This window comes from Astatotilapia calliptera, chromosome 17, assembly GCF_964374335.1.
Source record: "Astatotilapia calliptera chromosome 17, fAstCal68.1, whole genome shotgun sequence".
Classification (NCBI taxonomy): Eukaryota; Metazoa; Chordata; class Actinopteri; order Cichliformes; family Cichlidae; genus Astatotilapia; species Astatotilapia calliptera.
Window position 1 is genome coordinate 28,900,681 of NC_137438.1, and position 17,786 is coordinate 28,918,466.

At 40.4% G+C, this 17,786-nt stretch overlaps 1 protein-coding gene across 1 annotated transcript in view; it reads left to right on the forward strand.

Moving 5' to 3' along the window:
• Window positions 1-307: 307 nt before the first annotated feature.
• Window positions 308-17,786, forward strand: part of LOC113008764 (transmembrane O-mannosyltransferase targeting cadherins 2) — a 66,452-nt gene continuing 48,973 nt past the window's right edge. Inside the window, exon 1 of the mRNA XM_026146479.2 lies at window positions 308-729. Coding sequence (XP_026002264.2) covers window positions 647-729 — 83 coding nt within the window. The 5' untranslated portion in view covers window positions 308-646. The remainder of the gene's footprint in view (window positions 730-17,786) is intronic.

A 17,786-nucleotide genomic window follows, 5' to 3' on the forward strand; every position in this document is an offset into this window, starting at 1 on the left:
AATATTTACCGTGCCACACTAGAAGAATACAGAGGTCCTGACCTATGGAAGTCTGTTCCTCATTTTTGGTTAAAATTGGATTCCGTGCCATGAAATCAAAAATATAATCTTGTCATGGCAACAATCTGCAACTACCATTTCATGCATGACTCCCTGTTTATAATTGATTTGCAGTGTAGCCCATCAGTAACACGCAAAACCACAAATCCTTACTTCACTCGCCACCTTTTCTCCCTTTTCTCGCCAATGCAGAGCCCATTGCGCATGCTCACCCTCCCTGAAAACCACATGCGTCTCCCCGCTCTGCTCTCTCCAGTGCCAAGGCAGGGAGATGCTCACACTGAAGGCACCGCAGCACAGAAATGCGCACCGTTCCGAGCCGGACCGGGCGACAGCTGCACCTCCACTTCTCCAGGCTTGACGCGTTTCACAGCACAATGGGTTAGAGGGTGATAAGGGAAACTTTGACACACTTTGCATGACACGGGAAAATGCCCTGCGTTGCCTGTAGAGCTCTGCTGCCGAGCGGCTGAATTGAGAGCATAATAACAGAGACTTCAGAGAGAGAGACACACAAACAGAGAGACGAGGGGACCTGATTCCAATCATTTCTATCCCGGTTCCTCTCCCACTTTGGTTTTGAGAGATGATCACGGAGCTCGTGTGCACCGCCGTGGCTGTGGGTCTCTATCTGAACACGCTGGACGCAGATTTCTGCTACGATGACAGGTAGGTTTCGCCTACAGAGCGTAGCAGCGCCGCTGCCAACAACATCACAGCCCGCTCCTACACTTGTCATCTCCTCCGGGTACGTCGGCACGGAAGGGAAGCGGAGAGGGACGGGTCGTTGCTCCTGTCCGCATGTTTGCATGTGCTTTTGTCTGTAGCCTGTGATGAATCACCGCTTATTTGTCGGCTTAAGGCAAGACACAAAGACAGAGTGAGGGGGTGGGAGTGCACTAAAACCCAAGCGTTAAATAAATGTTGTAATATTCCTAAAGCATCTACTGTGCTCAACTGTGCGTTCATATAACTTGAGCTGCTCTTGAGTTCATATAGCCTCATGACTAAGTGTACGTCTTAATGTTCTGTGTTTAGCCCCACAAATAATTCTTAAGTATGATGGACATGATTAAAGTCCACAGAGACGCGGGGTTTATTTCCACAGTAAGGAACCTCACAGCTCAAGTTCAACACGTTGTGAACCGATAGCAGCCCTGGTCCCCTCGCCTGCATGCACATGCACTGCTTCTGATGCTCTTTGTGTTGCACTCATGCTTGTTCTAACAATGCCCTACTCTCCGGGGAATAAGGCTAATTTAAACCGGGAGTGATTTTGCAAATAGCTGAATAAACATGCCAGCATTTTAATAGCTATGGAAGAGCGATTAGAAAGAACCTCTGGACAGAGATGGACAGGGATCTACTGTAAAATGTAAAGGTGGACAAAACAGGACTCAAAGTTATGATCACTGTAAAGCAAACATACAGAAGTCTTATGTTTAGGGATATCTGCATCAGCAAGATTTATCTGCTCATTATTTTTTCCATTGACTCCTCTATTGTTTAGCCTATAAAACGCTGACAAATATTCACCTATTTTATACACTATATCCAATTAACAGCCAAGAGCCCAAATGTTCGTTTTTTAATGCTGTAAAACATAATTCTCCAAGTTCTGGAGAAACTGCAATTGGTCTTTATTGTCTTCATACAGTCTGAGAAGTAAAAAAGGAAAAAAGATGTGCGCAAACCAGTAAGATAGATGGTTCCATAAGCATAAGGGGCTCAACAAAATGCAGAAGATCAGATTAGGTGACACTAGGCATGTACAAAAGAGAAAAATGTGGTACATTTCAGGGAGTGGGTGTGCTCGCAATGCATCTGTGCTTGTTAGAATCGCCAATTCGTAATGTAAATGCCTGGGAGTTGCAGCACAGCTGGGCTCCTTTGAAAAAGAACATCTGGACAGATAGTTCCCCACTGACCTTGAAATACTGTATATGGCCATAAAGAGAGCTTGGCTCTGTGAATCCTGATATCAATTCATCTTCCATTATCAAGTGTTGAATCATGGGGCGAAGCTGCTGATATGCAAGGTATGCGGTAGGTTTCTCTGTGGATTAAAAGCATGAACAGACCGAGAGCAGGCTCCCTCCCTTATTCAGCCACAGCTCAGTCAGAAAGGTTGCTGCCTGGCTAGCATCTATGGACAGCCCTTAAAAGTCAAAATATCCCCCCACTTTCACTTTTCAGCACCATCGGTGACCCCTCTGTGTGCTGTGTTTGAGTAGGACGGAGTGAAGAAAAAGGAGGTGACGCAGCACAGAAACGTGCGAGTGGTGGTAGGAATAAATTTCGTATTCTATCTTCAGTTACATCGCACCTCGCCAAGTATCCCCCTGTAAAAATGCCCAGAGGTTCTGTGGCCATCGGCTTTGTCTGCACGGCATTGCAAGGTTGTCAAAAAGCCAGTCGGTGAAAGATTATCCGGGGGAACTGCTCTGCCCACTCCAGCCTACGCTTGCTCTTCATCCCGTCAGTGAAAGTTCAGTATCTCCCCCACCTAACATTGTGTATTTATCAAAGTCACCATGGTAATTTACACTCTGGGGGACAAGAACTGGTGTTTTGGTTCAGTGCTTTCAGATGGAGGAGGCTGAATACCAATCAGAGGTCTGACATTCCCTGGTCGTTCATCAAACGGAGTCCTCTCTTGGGGTCAAGAGTCGTGCGCTCCCGGTCTCTTCCCTCAGGGTTTGAACGAGAGTTATGAGCAAAAGGTTAAGGTGGGAGAAGGATTGAAGTGGAGGAGAGTTCAACTAATCGTTCTGGTACGGAGCTCTCTGCAAAGACTGATTTGGTTGTAGTCAAGTTTGTTTGTCCCCTGGTAGGGAGCTTACGTGATCTTATCTTACCTTTAACTCTCTAATCAAATTCTCATTACATGTCACATGCAGCTCCTAGCATCCTACACAAGATGCTGAAGCAGATAAAACCTCTCAATTCAGGCACTCCGAGTTGTGGGGATGTTATGGCGTGTCTCTGCTTTTTCAATCATGTCAAGTGTTTTTCCTGGGCATTGCTCAGGGCCTGGCCAAGAAGTCTCTTGGCCAGTGGTAATCACAATGAAAAGCCTCTGCGTGTGAAATGACTAAGTTTTACGGGAGCTGGGAGGGGAGTTGAGCCAGGCCATATTTGACTCAGGGAAAAAGATCAAGACTTCTTTTACTGTAGGGCTTTCCTTGGGTTTAGCCAAATGTAAGGGCAGACTTTTCATCTATGGTTTCATCCATAAAAAACAAAATGTCCATAGTGGTGATGTTTGTATTTGTCAGATTGATTGCGTGAGAGATTTGGTAATAGATTGGAAAATGTATTCACCATAACCTCTGAACTTTCCTTTGAATACCCATCATCGCAGCTTTGACAAATGTGGCTCCGTGTAATTCTGACATCTCAATAATATTGATTTTATAACCACACCTTTTGACTAATGGATCAAGTGGCTGAATGGATGTCTTCACTTAGATGGCATTATTCAGCGGATGCCAAATGTGAGGCAAGGACAAGAGATAAATGAATGAGGAGAGAAATGAAATGCATGCTAAGTGGCTTTCAGTGTCTCCAAGAAACATCTGTGACCCCAGTAACGTCACAGACCCTCTGTTCAGCTCAGAAGTGCATTACGGTCCCCAAGGGGATTGAAGTGAAAACATCTTCCTTCTTTGTTTTAGCCAAACAGTTTCATCTCCCGGGGCTGCACAAGTTTGGCTACGTATGGATTTTGTTGTATGGCACAACGTGGTCCTGAAAAGTGCACTGTAAAAATCTCCATATTTTCAGCGCTAATTAAATATACCACACATATAGTGAGTCAAAAGAAGTGGCACAGTGAAGACTGAGGATCACAGAGTCTGTTAGTTGCAGCATCTGCTCCTTTTCTAGCTCGGGTTTTGTGGTTAACCAATAAATGCATCAAGATGAGATTGCCTTTTAGGAGCACCCTTTCATCATAGTTCAAACCATATAGCTTTGAATTGAAGTGCTAATGGATTATGTATGTTAATGATGCACACATTGCTTAGCACTGTGGAACACTTACTAAAACAAACAAAACTGCCTTGTGCACTTTCAGAGAAAACAGAATCAAATCCAGAAAATCCTGCTTTTCTTGCTTCCTTCTGTATGTAGTCACGTTGTGGAAGCATGCTCACTTAATAGTAAGGATTTTACATGTCTATGTGCTCAACAGCAGACTGAATCAGGAGTTAACTACACAAAAAGTTTTCAAGTATTTCTTTTGTCTTCTGTACAGCTGCCATATAGCCATTTTTTTTCTGTTGTAATATTTTTCTATCAGCTCAAACATAAACATAATGTAAACAAGATAGGTTACCTGAGTCTAACTGGATCTAACAGTTACATGTTCTACAGGTTCTTTTTTGAGGGGAGGGGGGAGGGAGGCACGCCCTAGCCAGTCTGTTACTGAACATAGTAGGGATGTTGCCAGAACTGGTATTTGCAATACCTTTACTCAGACAAAGGGACGAAATACTTCTAATATTAGCAATGTATCTAATAGACCAGCATCTAGATCTGTTTAAAAACTTCAGCATTAAACAATATCCAATGTTCTGTCCTTCTTTTATTACCCTAAAAATTTATGTTACCCTTTTGCTTGAGACATCTGGTATTGCCGTTGTAAAAATCAGCCTTGAGGTAATTTAATGTGACTAACTTTATACCTCACAGTAGTGTTAGGCTGGTCAATGAGCAGCCTACTAACATTTCATTATGTTTCACTTCTGTCTAATTTTGTTACTTAAATTTTCAGTATAGGAGTTTGTGTTCAGGGATAATCGTTTTGTTTTGGTGTCAAACTGAGTACTGATGATTGTGTAGTTCTACTTGACTACTAAATTTCTAGGATTTGTAGAAGACATAGACAATATCAAAACTCAGTCAAGCTCTTGCTAAAGCAAAAAAATCAAACAAACAAAAAAAATCCTTAAACTATGCAAATACTGATGGTTACATAGTTTTTATATCAGTAACCTTTAAGAGACCACTGAGTCCACAGATCTTAAGCTCAGTGGGAGAAAGTTCCAGGGTCTGGAGGCCACTGTTGCAAAAGCTCTATCTCCTTTAGATCTCGGCCTTGTATGCTGCACAGCCAGCATGCCCCGATCACATGACCTAAGGGAATGTGTGGATGTAAAAGTTCACTGATGTATGCTGGTGCTCTTCCATGCAGACCTCTGAAAGTTTAAAGTTAACCAGAAATGTAACATTAACATCCAAAGTAACAGCAGAGTCAAAAGTCACCCCAAGGTTCCTGATAAAAGATTTGGTAACTGTGCAAAGGGGACAAGAGTTTATATTACCTGAGGCTCAAATCTGTTCAGAGCACAAACAAGGATTTATGTTTCCCCATTGTTAAGCCTTCCAACTTTATATATAATCTTAAGCACCTATGAAAGTCGGTGCATAAACAATGAAGGCCCCAAAACAGAACCTTGTGGCACACCCTGGCTAAGAGAACTGCAAGAGGATCTGTATATAGAAGCAGCCACAGTGAGCTCTATGAAAGCCAGACTAAAAGGAGGATCTAAAGGAGACAGAATGCTTTGTTTTTCCAAAATAGCTCCAAACCGTAGGTAGTGGGAGGCAAAAAACCCCCCAAAACTCTCCTCTTTTATATTTAGTTTTCAGCAGCAGGTATTTCACTTTTTCTGTCTTAACCTTTTGAAACCAGATGTCACACGCTCATGTGATAGTGTACATTAACAGTAGAACATGTATGCAGGTCAGAAGTGCCTTAAACCTGGTTTTTCTCCGAGGGCCACCAGATGGTGATAGTTGTGGTTGCAAAAAGACTTTGAGGCTTCAAAACAGGACTTTAGAAACCAGTGGGTGATGTCATGGTTGCTACATCTACCTTTTACGCTGTATATAGTTGCGACTTCTCACAGTAGAGCCTGCTGCATTGTTCTTTGTGAAGCTAATGGGATTGTAGTTTTACAAAATAAACATCATGCTGTATTCAAAAATGCTTTAAAGCAATGATTAAGACCCTAACCTCATCAGGAAGTTCTACTGGGGACATGGATCAAAGGAGTTAAGGGGCAGTTTTCCGTAGATGCATACAGCTGGACTTTATGTTACAAACAGAAAAGTCACCTCCTCCTCACTTTTAAAAAATAATGCACATTGAAGACATTTCCACACAAATATTTTCAAAAAATGATAACCAGGTCTTACAGAGCCTATTTGGCAAAAAGCATTGAAGAAAAACTTCTTTCGTGTGCTGTTACATTACCCATTACTGAAATACCTCATTAAAATATCCACCACCGCGGATGTGGTGACACATGGTATCATGACTGAAACAGTAAGAAACAATTTAATGTTTTGGAATAACTTATTTTTGAGGCTGAGGAAATGAAAAATTATAATTAGCACATTGCACAAAAAAGTCATTTCTAACCAAATGCCCCCTGTCACCTCTCGATCAAATCTGTTTATCATAACGGCTCATAATTATTATCTCTTATGGGTTGAGGCTCGTTGTGATCAGTTTCAGCCCACCATATTAAATGCTGCCAGGAATCCCGTTGCCTCTAGTGGAATAATTATCTAAAACATCTGCCCTAGTTGCGTTGAGGCTGTTTAAGTTACAGTATGTGCTTGGAGACGCTAAATATTGAGGCAAGAGGAAAGCTAATCAAATGATTGAACAAAGTCTCTTTTTCTGAACTATGTGTGGAGCAAGTAATCCAGCTGAGGTGAAACGGCCTGTGTCTGTCAGGAAGAGTTTTGAGTGTAAAATGCCTGAAGACAGAATTAAAGTGTGGTAAGGATAACTGATGAAAAAGGGTCTTTATGAACAGTAATTTGAGATAGTTTTGAGGCAAGGAACTTTTAACCAGATTTGCGTACTAAAGGATTATGTGCTTTCGAGGAGAAATGGGCAGACCTCATGAAAAGTGTGGTTTCGTGGTGAAAAAAAATCTTTTCTGGTAATGTGTCACCATCATATGCACCCAATAACCATTCACATATGTTTTTGCTCCCTAGCTTTAAGAAGTGTTGCCATTGATGTCTTGTTTCTGCAGACTCCTTACACTTGGGATGGAGACCTCAGACTATCATTAAAACAATAGGAAGGCAGGGGAAGGAGTCTCATCTTGATTACTTGCAGATTTAGTCAACGTAAGCACTTAGTGGTCGACCTTTAAGATATTGTGGCTTCAAAACTGTTTTCAGGCCAAAAATGAAGGCTTGGAGAAGTCAGGAAGTTGAATGGGGTGAATTAGATTTCCCCTATAGTGGTTGTCTAGCTCCACGTTTAAGGGAACAAATGGCAATAGATCAGCTGAAGACAGAGAATGAAATATCAAGGCCAATCTCTTTGAAATGGCATGAGCTCAAAGCTTTTACAGGAGTGGTAAATAAAACCACTTGCAGAGATTTTTCTTCATAACAAAGGGGCACTGAGACATTTTCTGTTGATCAGAACCATCTTATGAGAGGTTTTATTGATTTAAAGTTGTCATTGTAGAGTTGTAAGGTGAAGATTAAGTTTCCTTTTAAATCTTCAGTTTCAAGGTTACACTACGCAAATGCACACAACAATGCAAACAACTCCATTTGCGTGATACTAGTTTATCTTAAATGGGTCACAATTCCTGCCTCCTCATTAAGTGATGTTGTATGAACTGTGTTCCCGGGTCCTCTACGTTGAAAGCGCTAGTCACACAGGCCTAAAGACCATTTAGCAATTGCCTGGCAACCAGAAAAAAATGTATTTTTCAGCTAGATGCGAGTGGATGTGAGAAGTTTCTGGCAGTTGCTGTGAAAGCAGTTGTTAGAGCCCTGGCCAAGAGACTGGTCAGGCACCCTGAATAACGACTGGTAACTAGGGGAAAAATGTGTGTTTCCCAACCAGTTGGGGAGTGGTTGTGGGAGGTTGCTTGCTGTTGCTAGCTCCTTGCAATAGCTTGTAATTTGTATGGTAAACATCTTTGCAAACATTCACCAGTTACTTGCTAGCAAAACTGTAAAAAGCTATATAGTTTCTGGGATTGTGTGACTACAGCCTCAATCTCTCATACTTTTCCTGCAGTGCTGTGCTACTTGTTTGTGATAAGGCCTCAATCCTAAGTGGACTAAGTGGACCTTTTAAGCTTTTCTGACATACTGTTGGATATTCATACCAAACAAAGCTAGGTTTTACAAAGGCAAGGCTTTCTTATTGTGGGATGTGCGACACCAGCCCCAGGGCACAGATTAAATTCAGTTTCACAGTCTACAGCAGTGCACACATTTACGCATGTGGTACAGTAACAATAACTTTAATACCACACAGATGGTTTGGGATCTGACAGTAAACAATGTTTTGTGTTCTGCACATTGTACATGTTGTCTGTTACACACAGATTTGTATGGTGGAACTCCCTTGATAAATGCTACTTTCCACTCGAGTTGGTTCTCAAGACTGCACACAGTCGCCAGCATTTTCTAACTGAAAAGTTTACCCAACTATCATAAACATATCCAGTCCGCTTCAGCCTTCTCTCATTTCTTTATTCTGAACTGACATGTTCTTCTGAGAAAAACACTTGCACTGTTATTTTGTTAATACATTACTCCACAAATTTGCTTTTGGTAGAATTCTGGTCATTAATGAAATAAACTTTTGTTTAAAATCATTAATCAATTCACATACAGCATTTAGGTCATGGTTGTTGTTGTTTTTTTTAAAGGCAAAAATGTCAAATCCTCAACTAATCTGATTTTTCAATAGTAAGAAACTAATGTATTCTTTCCCCAGTGTAATGATAAACTAAACGTCTTTAGGTTTACTAGTGTTGCTGAGTTTTTGCTAACTGATATTGGCATTTCTTGCATTTCATAGGTCAAAAAAATTAAGCAGATAGTAAACTGGCAGGTAAATCGGTGATAAACATATCTGCTTGTTGCAAACATGTTAAAAAACCGTCAGTACATTTCTCAGTGCCTTTTTCAAAGCTATTAAGGAACACCTAATATTTGTATCATGCTTGCACCCAATACAGAGACACACAAAAGAGATGGATTTGTTATTTTTAGGTTGTCCCTCCTTGTCCCATCAGATCCCAGCGATGCATGAGGCTGGTTGAGGCTGCTGCAGTAACCCTTGGCTGGCCTTTGTGCTCCACAGGCCGCAGTCGCCCCGCCTTTCTGCCAAGACAGGACCGCCAAACCTCAGTCCCACGACCCTCCCTGTGTACACACCATATGCGTATCCCAAAACAGTGGTAGCCACTGACAACTCTGCTTACAAGATTGCCAGCCCTCTGCACAATACACATACCAAAGGCACAGATTTGTCATGTGGCACTTATGCTAGATTTGGTAGGACGGAACTCTCAGGTTTGTAGATAAAGTGGTGAAAACATTGTCTTAAATTTATAATCTGTCCAAATGCGTGTATCCTCTTAATCTGAGACCCTTCATCACTGTGTTCAGCAGCATGGGGTTGAATTTCTACCACAGGGCACTAAACTTTTCTTTGTAAGCAAGGCACTTTTTCTGTGGCATTGGATTACTTAGGAGTGAGCATCCACATTCCCTCTTTACGCTGTGAGGTGGACTTCAAAACAAGTCGTGGCAGTTGGGGGGTAATACAAAACCAAACCGAAGCCGGGGATCACACGGTCACTCTTTCTACCATTTGTAATCAATAGCCATTGTGTATCATTTTTCAGTGACCGTTGAGTTTTTTCTAGCCCAGAACAGCTGTCAGGACAGTAACTCAAACATGCCTTTTTTCTCTCTTTTTTTTCCCTGCACTTGACAAAGCAGTCGTGTTTCAATACACATTGAAAAGTGAGTCTGAACCAAATCCCAACATTGATCACAATCTTAAAAGGATGTGTTCATGGATGTGGAAGGGTTTGTTTTTTCATGTATGGGGACCACTGACAGCCCTTCCCTTGTGATGAGGAAGCCGTCAGGAGATTGTCGTGTAAATGATTGGGCTGATGGATTATGCTTGTGGTTGGTATGAGCTGGGAGCTTGGTGTGGAGGCTTTTTTTTTTAAACTTTCTTTTTTCTCTATTTATGGTAGAAGGTTGCAATAGGTGGTTGCAGAGGGGTTTTGGGATAGTCTTGGAAACATATGACATGAGTTTCACTGGTGTTTTTGCTAAGGTTGGATCTCTCTCAACCAAATCTTAACCCCAACAAATAGTATAATGAATTAATTTAGAGGTATTTCTATGTGAGTGTCAACTCTTTCTTAATAAACACAAGCAAACAAAATACTCAAGAATTCAATCCTGCTGACCATATTGTGTTTTACAACTAAACAGCTACAGCTTATTGGATATTTGGAGTGCTTTTTATTTTAAGCTGGGTAGAAATTTCGCCAGAATATTATGACGAATAAATGTTCTTTTTATTTATTTTTTATTGCCAAACTGTTTTTCTGTTTGGGACATACCTAGAATATGATGAAGTAAAATGATTATGCCATGCGAGCTGCGATGAAACTCCCATTCATCTCAGCATGGTACACTCAGATTGCACTGTGCCTTAATTATTATTCCAAGTGCCAAGCGCTTCGCAAAACCAGTAGAGATTCATTAGCTTGGCAGCCTTGGCACTAACTTAGCTTCACACATGGTCAGCTAATAAAAATATAGTAATATGAAAAAGGCTTTCTGGGCCCGAACAGGGCTGGCTGCAGATACCCAGTTTGTGTGTGGGGGAAAGTCAGTTTGTGATTCTCACCTCATAAAAACCTGAGACATGGAGAATGTGAAAGCTAGTGTGAGGGCTAGAGGGATTTGGGGTTCAGGAGAGATCATATGACAGCCCTGCTACCTTTACTCAAAGGTATAGTATGTGGTCCAGAGATGTAGCAGGAGTGAAGTGATTACGCTGAAATTTGGCATTTGTTACCTTTTATGTAATGGTCAGAAGCAAAGCCTCTAAGAGGTCATGATGAAGTGTTATAAATGTTTATAAGGCATATAGCTTGTTTGTTTCTCACCCAATGCCCTTGATTTACTCTGCAGAGTGAGATAGCCTTTCTTTGTTTCCTGTTTCCTCTTGATAAGTGCGAAAAGTTGAGAATCACACGAGATAATACAGACAGAGGAAGTGTGGACATCTCAATGCTACTGTGTTGTTTAGCCCCTGACTCATTGTGGTGTAACAGAGGGCTATTTCGAGGAGTGATGACACAAGCTGCATAATGAAGGGAAATAATATTATTATTGTAGCTTGTTGGAATTGAAAGCATTTTCTATTGTTCTTAAAGTGTTGGTTTATTCAGAAATGTGAAATAAGCATGGTTTGATCCGAAGCTGTTCTGTTTCTAACTAATTTCCTGTTTTGCCATATAGCTGCATTTTTCGGGTTTGCGGTACACCGTTTCAGTCAAAAAACACCAAGTCACTCAGGTTTGGCTCAGTTGCAAGGTCCTTATTCTGTGTTTAGAAGCATAAAGCATATCATCTCTCAAGTTAACTATCCTCTCTAATTACCAAGCCAAGGATAGGAAACATTTAAGCTAATTTTCCTATTTTGCACTGCCCTTTAAGCACTGTTCAATAGTCTGCTCACCCATTTTTACAGAAAGAAACTGAACTTATTTTTTTTCTTTGGAGTTAATCTTGTGATGGAATCACTGGCTGGCTTTGCAGGTATTGGGAGTTTTGGAAGATAAGGCGAATTGCTCTTTAAATAAACATGGCAGTTTGGACTGCAGCAAATCTGCATGATAATGGCTGCTTTGGAGATAAACCAGCCAGTCTCTTTTTCTTCAGAGGTGCAGTTTTAATATTCATGGATCAGTGGCTTTAGGAAAGGCTGTACAGTTATTGTGCTTTTATGACAAGCTATGACAGCTCTGTAATTTCTTTTAAATAGATTTTTGAATATCCTATACAGTTTAGCCTTTTAGTTAGTTTCATTTTTTAAAATCTTGTGGGCTGTATTGAAGGCCATTGAATAATGCATGCTTTTTATTTGGATAAGAACAAGACCAATTTATATGAGCTCTGTGATGTGTCTTCGCTTTCACTTTGATAAGAAGCAGACACCAGAGAACTTGGAATGTGTCGATACTATAATTGGTTTGCCCTTGATTAAAAGAAATTCAGTATTAAAGGCAATCAATCATGCCCTTTCATGTGAGTGTGAGCAAAGAAACATCCAAAGGTGCTGGCCTGTGGTAGATTTGTATCTGTGCTGTGTACACACAGCAAGCAGTCCGATTAGCAGTCACTGTGGAGCGTGATGGGCTAGCTCATCCGTCACACTGCGCATATTTCATCAAAAGATACACACAGACATACCCTCCCACCCCAAGGCTCCCTGTAACTGTGATACCACTTCAAGTTAGACCGTTATTGAGCTGACTGACAGCGCCAATTTAATCTATACTCTGTGGTCTTGCTGTTTTTTCCCCTACTATGACCAGCAGCATCTACTGATAAATACTGTTGTTAGCAGAAGAAACATACTTGACATACTTGTTGGACAAACCAAAGACATCTGTCTAGGTAGCATCTTGCCATATATCCCTTCAGATTAGGGTGCATGCTATCATTTGTTTTTGAAGCAGATTGTTTCCTATTGAGAGTTGAAGAGTTGATACCGCTCTTGTGTTGCTACAAGGATTACAAACACTGCCATTGTGAAACTGGTTACGCCACGCAGTGGCAAACCAGTTGGATGCAGAAAAACGTGTAATCTATGGGCACATACAAAAAAAAGTACTATCACATGAACAAGGCAAACAAACAAACGAACAGAAAAAAACAAAACAAAAAACAAAACCCACCAAAAAAACCCCAAAACAAACAAAAATAGAATAAAATAAATACATAAATAAAAGGGGGGGCTGCATTGTGCGCAGTTCTTTTTGGCTTGCTACAGATAGTAGGTGGCTCTAAAGAAAGAAAGAGAAAAAAACCCCAAACACAGATAAAAGCAGTATTACATCATACTTCAGTAAATGACAACTTCTCCACATATTCAACAAAGGATGACCAGGTTTTGTAGTATTTACTTTGAGACCCTCTCAAACTGTATCTCAAATGCTTTATCTGCAAACACCTCATCACCTCTCTCACCCACTGAACAAACACTGGTGGACCTGAATCCTTCCATTTAAGAAGAATTAGCCTGCGTGCCAGGAGAGATGAGAAAGCCACTGCATTCATTTGATAAGAAGTTATCCCGTGTTGGTTTGGGAGTACACCAAAGACTGCTGTCATCGGATTAGGATCAATTGTTTTCCCACACACATAACCAAAACCGGTTCAAATCAGAGCAGGTCCAGAACATATGGCTCATAGTGGCGGGTGATTGCTTGCACCTTGGACATCTATCATCGGAGGGTGAATTCTTCAAGTTTATGCGGTCACCACAAACAGACAGGCACATGGACATCTGCATGCACCCTTGTGCTCACCGTCTGACAAAATGAATGTCACTCGGACCAACTCTTTACATTTGCAGTATATATGCAAGTGTAATCCTAACTTTACTATATACTCAATAATTGCAACATTATGGAGTATATAGCCGAGATTACAATAACTGCAAAACCATCTCGACAGGTCTTGCAGTTATTGCAATCTCAGAGGAAGGTGGTCTCTAGTTTACACTTTGCCTTTTTTGTACAAATAAAAAGGAATTAGTTAGCAGTTGTCGAGCTTATCCAGATTTTTTGTGCTAATCTTTGTGCTTTTTTTAATATATGAATCTCACATATATGACAGAAAATTTAAAAAGTATATAATAGTTTCCCTGAATAGAAACGATCCAATATATTATCATTAGCATGGCTTACAGGCAGAATCTGTTTTCAGGAAGAGCCAAGCTAGCTGGCCCTGTTTCTAGTTGTTTTGCTAAGCTAAGCTAAGCTAAGCAAATTAAAGTGTTTCCTTCATATATGTGGAAACATTAGAGAAAAGTTCAGTTTCTTTTTGCCCCCTTGTGTAATATGTATGTATTGAATAACAAAGGGAACAACTTGGCCACAGTCACTTGTAACCCAGTCTTCCATACACTTGTCATGATGTTATAATATGACATCATGTCTGCTTTTCCCTCCAGTCTATCTCAGAGGGGAATATGGTCTTTTTATAGTGTTACACAATGCGTTTTATGGTCTTTATAATAGAGTTTCCTGCAGCATTCAAACATAGCTATATATTTTAGAACACCTGCTGATAGTTTGACAAACTTGGATTATAATAAACCTCCTGCAGGGAAGGGAATTTAGCATGTTTTTGTGTAATCCACCAAATCTTATCAGTTTCATAATCCATGCACTTGCCAGTAGTCCACAGATAGTTTCATTAAAGGCTTCAAAAGAAGTCTTTAATGAAACTATCTTTGAATGACTTTTGACGACTTTTGCTTTGTCCAAACTTGAGGGTCAAATGGATGCTGTTTCCACTCTTGGGACGACTCCATTGGTTCCAGTGTTAAAGTTAAGTTCAGGAAAATAGTTTCATTGTACCAGCCGTGTTTAACAGATCACAGATCAGAATTTGAAAAGATCTTAGATAATTAGCACCGATCCTTGAAAAGAAGACAGATTTAGTTTGGGTTGGCCCCTGTGGTACCCCTCTTTAGCTGCCGTTTCTCTCTGGCTAATGCTGGAATGTGACAACTGGTCACGGCAGAAGAAAGAGGGGCCTATTCTGAATTGGATACAGTGCTGTATGGTCTGTTAGTGCAGCTTACTTGGCCATTACAAATTCTGCATGTGAATCTGACCACTGAAAGCTGTCAAAACACAGAGAAACTTGACTGGTCCAGAATGTGACACTGAACACTGTTTTCTGTAAGACTCGTAGCCATTCTTTACGTATAATGCAAATCCTCCACATTCTCAAAATAGCTGCATTTTTAAATTTGTGATCGGATTACAAAACGATTCTGGGGGAGCGTTATAGTGAATTTTTTTTCCTAATCAGAGACAGAAAGCGTTTGAGCAGAAACAGAATGCTGCTTTGTTTCTGCAGCTGCTCCCTTGGCAGCGCTGCAGCACTGCAATCCTCTACTGGCTCTGTGATTTGTCATCAGCAATTAAACTTGTCTTCATTATAATCTCGATTGCAGATCAAAACCGATCCAGTTTCTCAAAGAAACTGCAAAGTCTGAACAGAAGTCGTGTCTCAGTGGCAAAGATCTGTAGTATGATTATAGAATCCTCATAATTTTTTGATTAACCTTCAGGAATTAAAAAAAATTTAAAATACAATTTTTTTTAAAATGTCTGTGTGCTACTTTTAAGGAGAACAAGAGAGGGAACCTTATCCTTGGTGAAGGACAATAGACTCTGTTGGACATTGCAAGTGAACAAACTAGGCCAGCAAGACCGGAGAGGGAATCGGTGATGCTTTGTGTCCACACCTGGTGCTCTGCGTGTAAATTTGAACATGTGCATTTAAGTTACACAGCTGGACTTGGGTGAAAAGTGAGACGAGAACACTGGCAATCATTTTGGAGACACGACTCTTCGTGACCTGTCAACACCCATCTATTCCCCATAGAGAACAATCAATGCCAGGCACTGGCCTGGTCTTGGACCCACTATTACAATTCAAATATGGAAGGAGTGTTTCATAGTGATTAGTTTAGATGGCGGGGGGTGCACCTTTTTATAGGTCACTGTGCCAACACCTGGAGCTATTTGGAAGTAGGCCAGTGGAATTGATTGTAGAAGCAAAAGGTGAAGTGAATTAAAGAGGAAAAGGAAAGAGAATTTTAACTGCTGTTTAATATTATAGTCACAATACATACAATTTTAGAGTATTTGGATACAAAATTACAATGTAATAATTTTTTCTTTAATGGAGACTTCAGTTGCACAATTTAGTGGTAGACAGGCTGTACTGCTGCAACACTGTTTCTAAGTTGGACCCAGCTGCAGACAAATGGACATAAGAGAAAGAGAAAGACAAAATTAAGAAGATTAAAAAACTTCAATTAGTGATGCTTGATAAAACAGAAGAGTCCCAAAAATGGACAAAACACAAAAGCAAAAAAAAAAAAAACTACCCCAAAATGCACGGAATGATGAGGAAGACTCATGAACATGTGGGAGATGATGAAGGGAGGGAGTAAAGACTAAACAGAAAAAACTGGTGCAGTAAAGCCCAGGTAACCTCAAACAGGAAAATGCCAGAAGAAAGAATAGATATACTACTTGTGGTTATCAAAAGAACAAACAAATACTTGGATACTAATATCCATTTTTCAACAGTATTAAAAGCGGCAGTGCCATCTTCACCCCCTCCAGCTAATGCACAGCTTCACACAGAACTGCTGTAGACACACAGCCCCTCCCTTCACTAGCAGCTGAACACTTGCACAGCAGCACAACAAACCAGCAGCACAACAAACCCATCTTAAAGACTGCAACCCTGATCTTTAGGCAAAGTTTTGTGAGGGTAAAGCTCCCGATTCAACAACAATGTAGTGTTAAGCAGTCTTTATAAATATTAACTTGGCCGGTGCACACGTTCATTTTTTCCTACAAGGCTGTAGGTGAATACAATTGCTCGGACCAGTCTTGTTCTTCATTAAAACAATACTTCTTTTGTTAGCAATGTGTTATTGAAAATAATACCACATATAGTGTCTTTTATTGTAAGGCATAAAGATTGACGGTTTTGTATTGTGACAAGTGTAATATGAATATAACAAAATGCAGGTACCTCTGTTTTCAGAGCCTCACTGAGAAGTCAAAAGCTAATGTTATCTTAAAGCATTTCATATTCCAAAGCCAACAAAATATATATTCATATGTTATATATTAATATGCTTCTCCATCTATGATGCAGTCCAAAGGCTTCCTACAGGATTTGTCCGGCTGTTTGGTGGCCTGATTTTGCAATAATAGAGAGAACATTAGCCTAAATTAATACAACAATTTTAGGGACATCCCCTCCTGGATTGTGCCATAGACTTCTGGTTGATTAAATTGCAGTTTTAATTGAAATATAATTATAGACTTATAATTAATTAGGGTTTTTCTTTTCCAAGAATGGGCCTCTGGGGCATGACAACTCACAAAAACTCAATCAGTTGGGATAAAGTGTAAAGGAATAGTCTGTGACTCAGTGATGACCGTTTTATGAATAAGCATCTCTGTTATGCTTAATTAATTGAATTAACCATAACATTAAGCAATTAAGCATAGCATAACAATTAATTTGTAAAACTGGTTCTTTTTCCCCCAGTGCTCTTGAATTTGAAGTTAAACTAAAATTCCTTTAAATTTTCTTTTACATTTAAATAGTAGTTTGGGGTTTAAGTATAAACGCTTGTTTTCACATAGTATGAGGTGATAAAAAATGGGACGCAGCAAATTAAGACCTGAGTAAAACAGGCTTTCTTTGCTTTTCATGTTGAAGCAATAATCAACAACAACAACAACCTTGCATTTTACACCATATCCCCAGCCTGTACACAACACTGATTTATGCATTGTTTGACTAAGTCAGGGTACAGAGCTCTGTCCGTTTTTAATCAAGCATCACATTTATCACGGGATGCAGGCGACTCGCGGAGGCCTCTCTAATTACACATCCACAGTCAGACACTGTAATTAACTGTCGAGCCTAAGCTAGATGAAAAACTGAGAGGTGATTGGCTGCTCATTTGCTTTTTGGTAACATTGCTGGAGGTTGTTCTGGCTGGATCTTACTGGTGGGATGGAGGGTGTTAGAGTTGGCCACTGTTTCACTGATAAGAGGTGGCTGTGTGG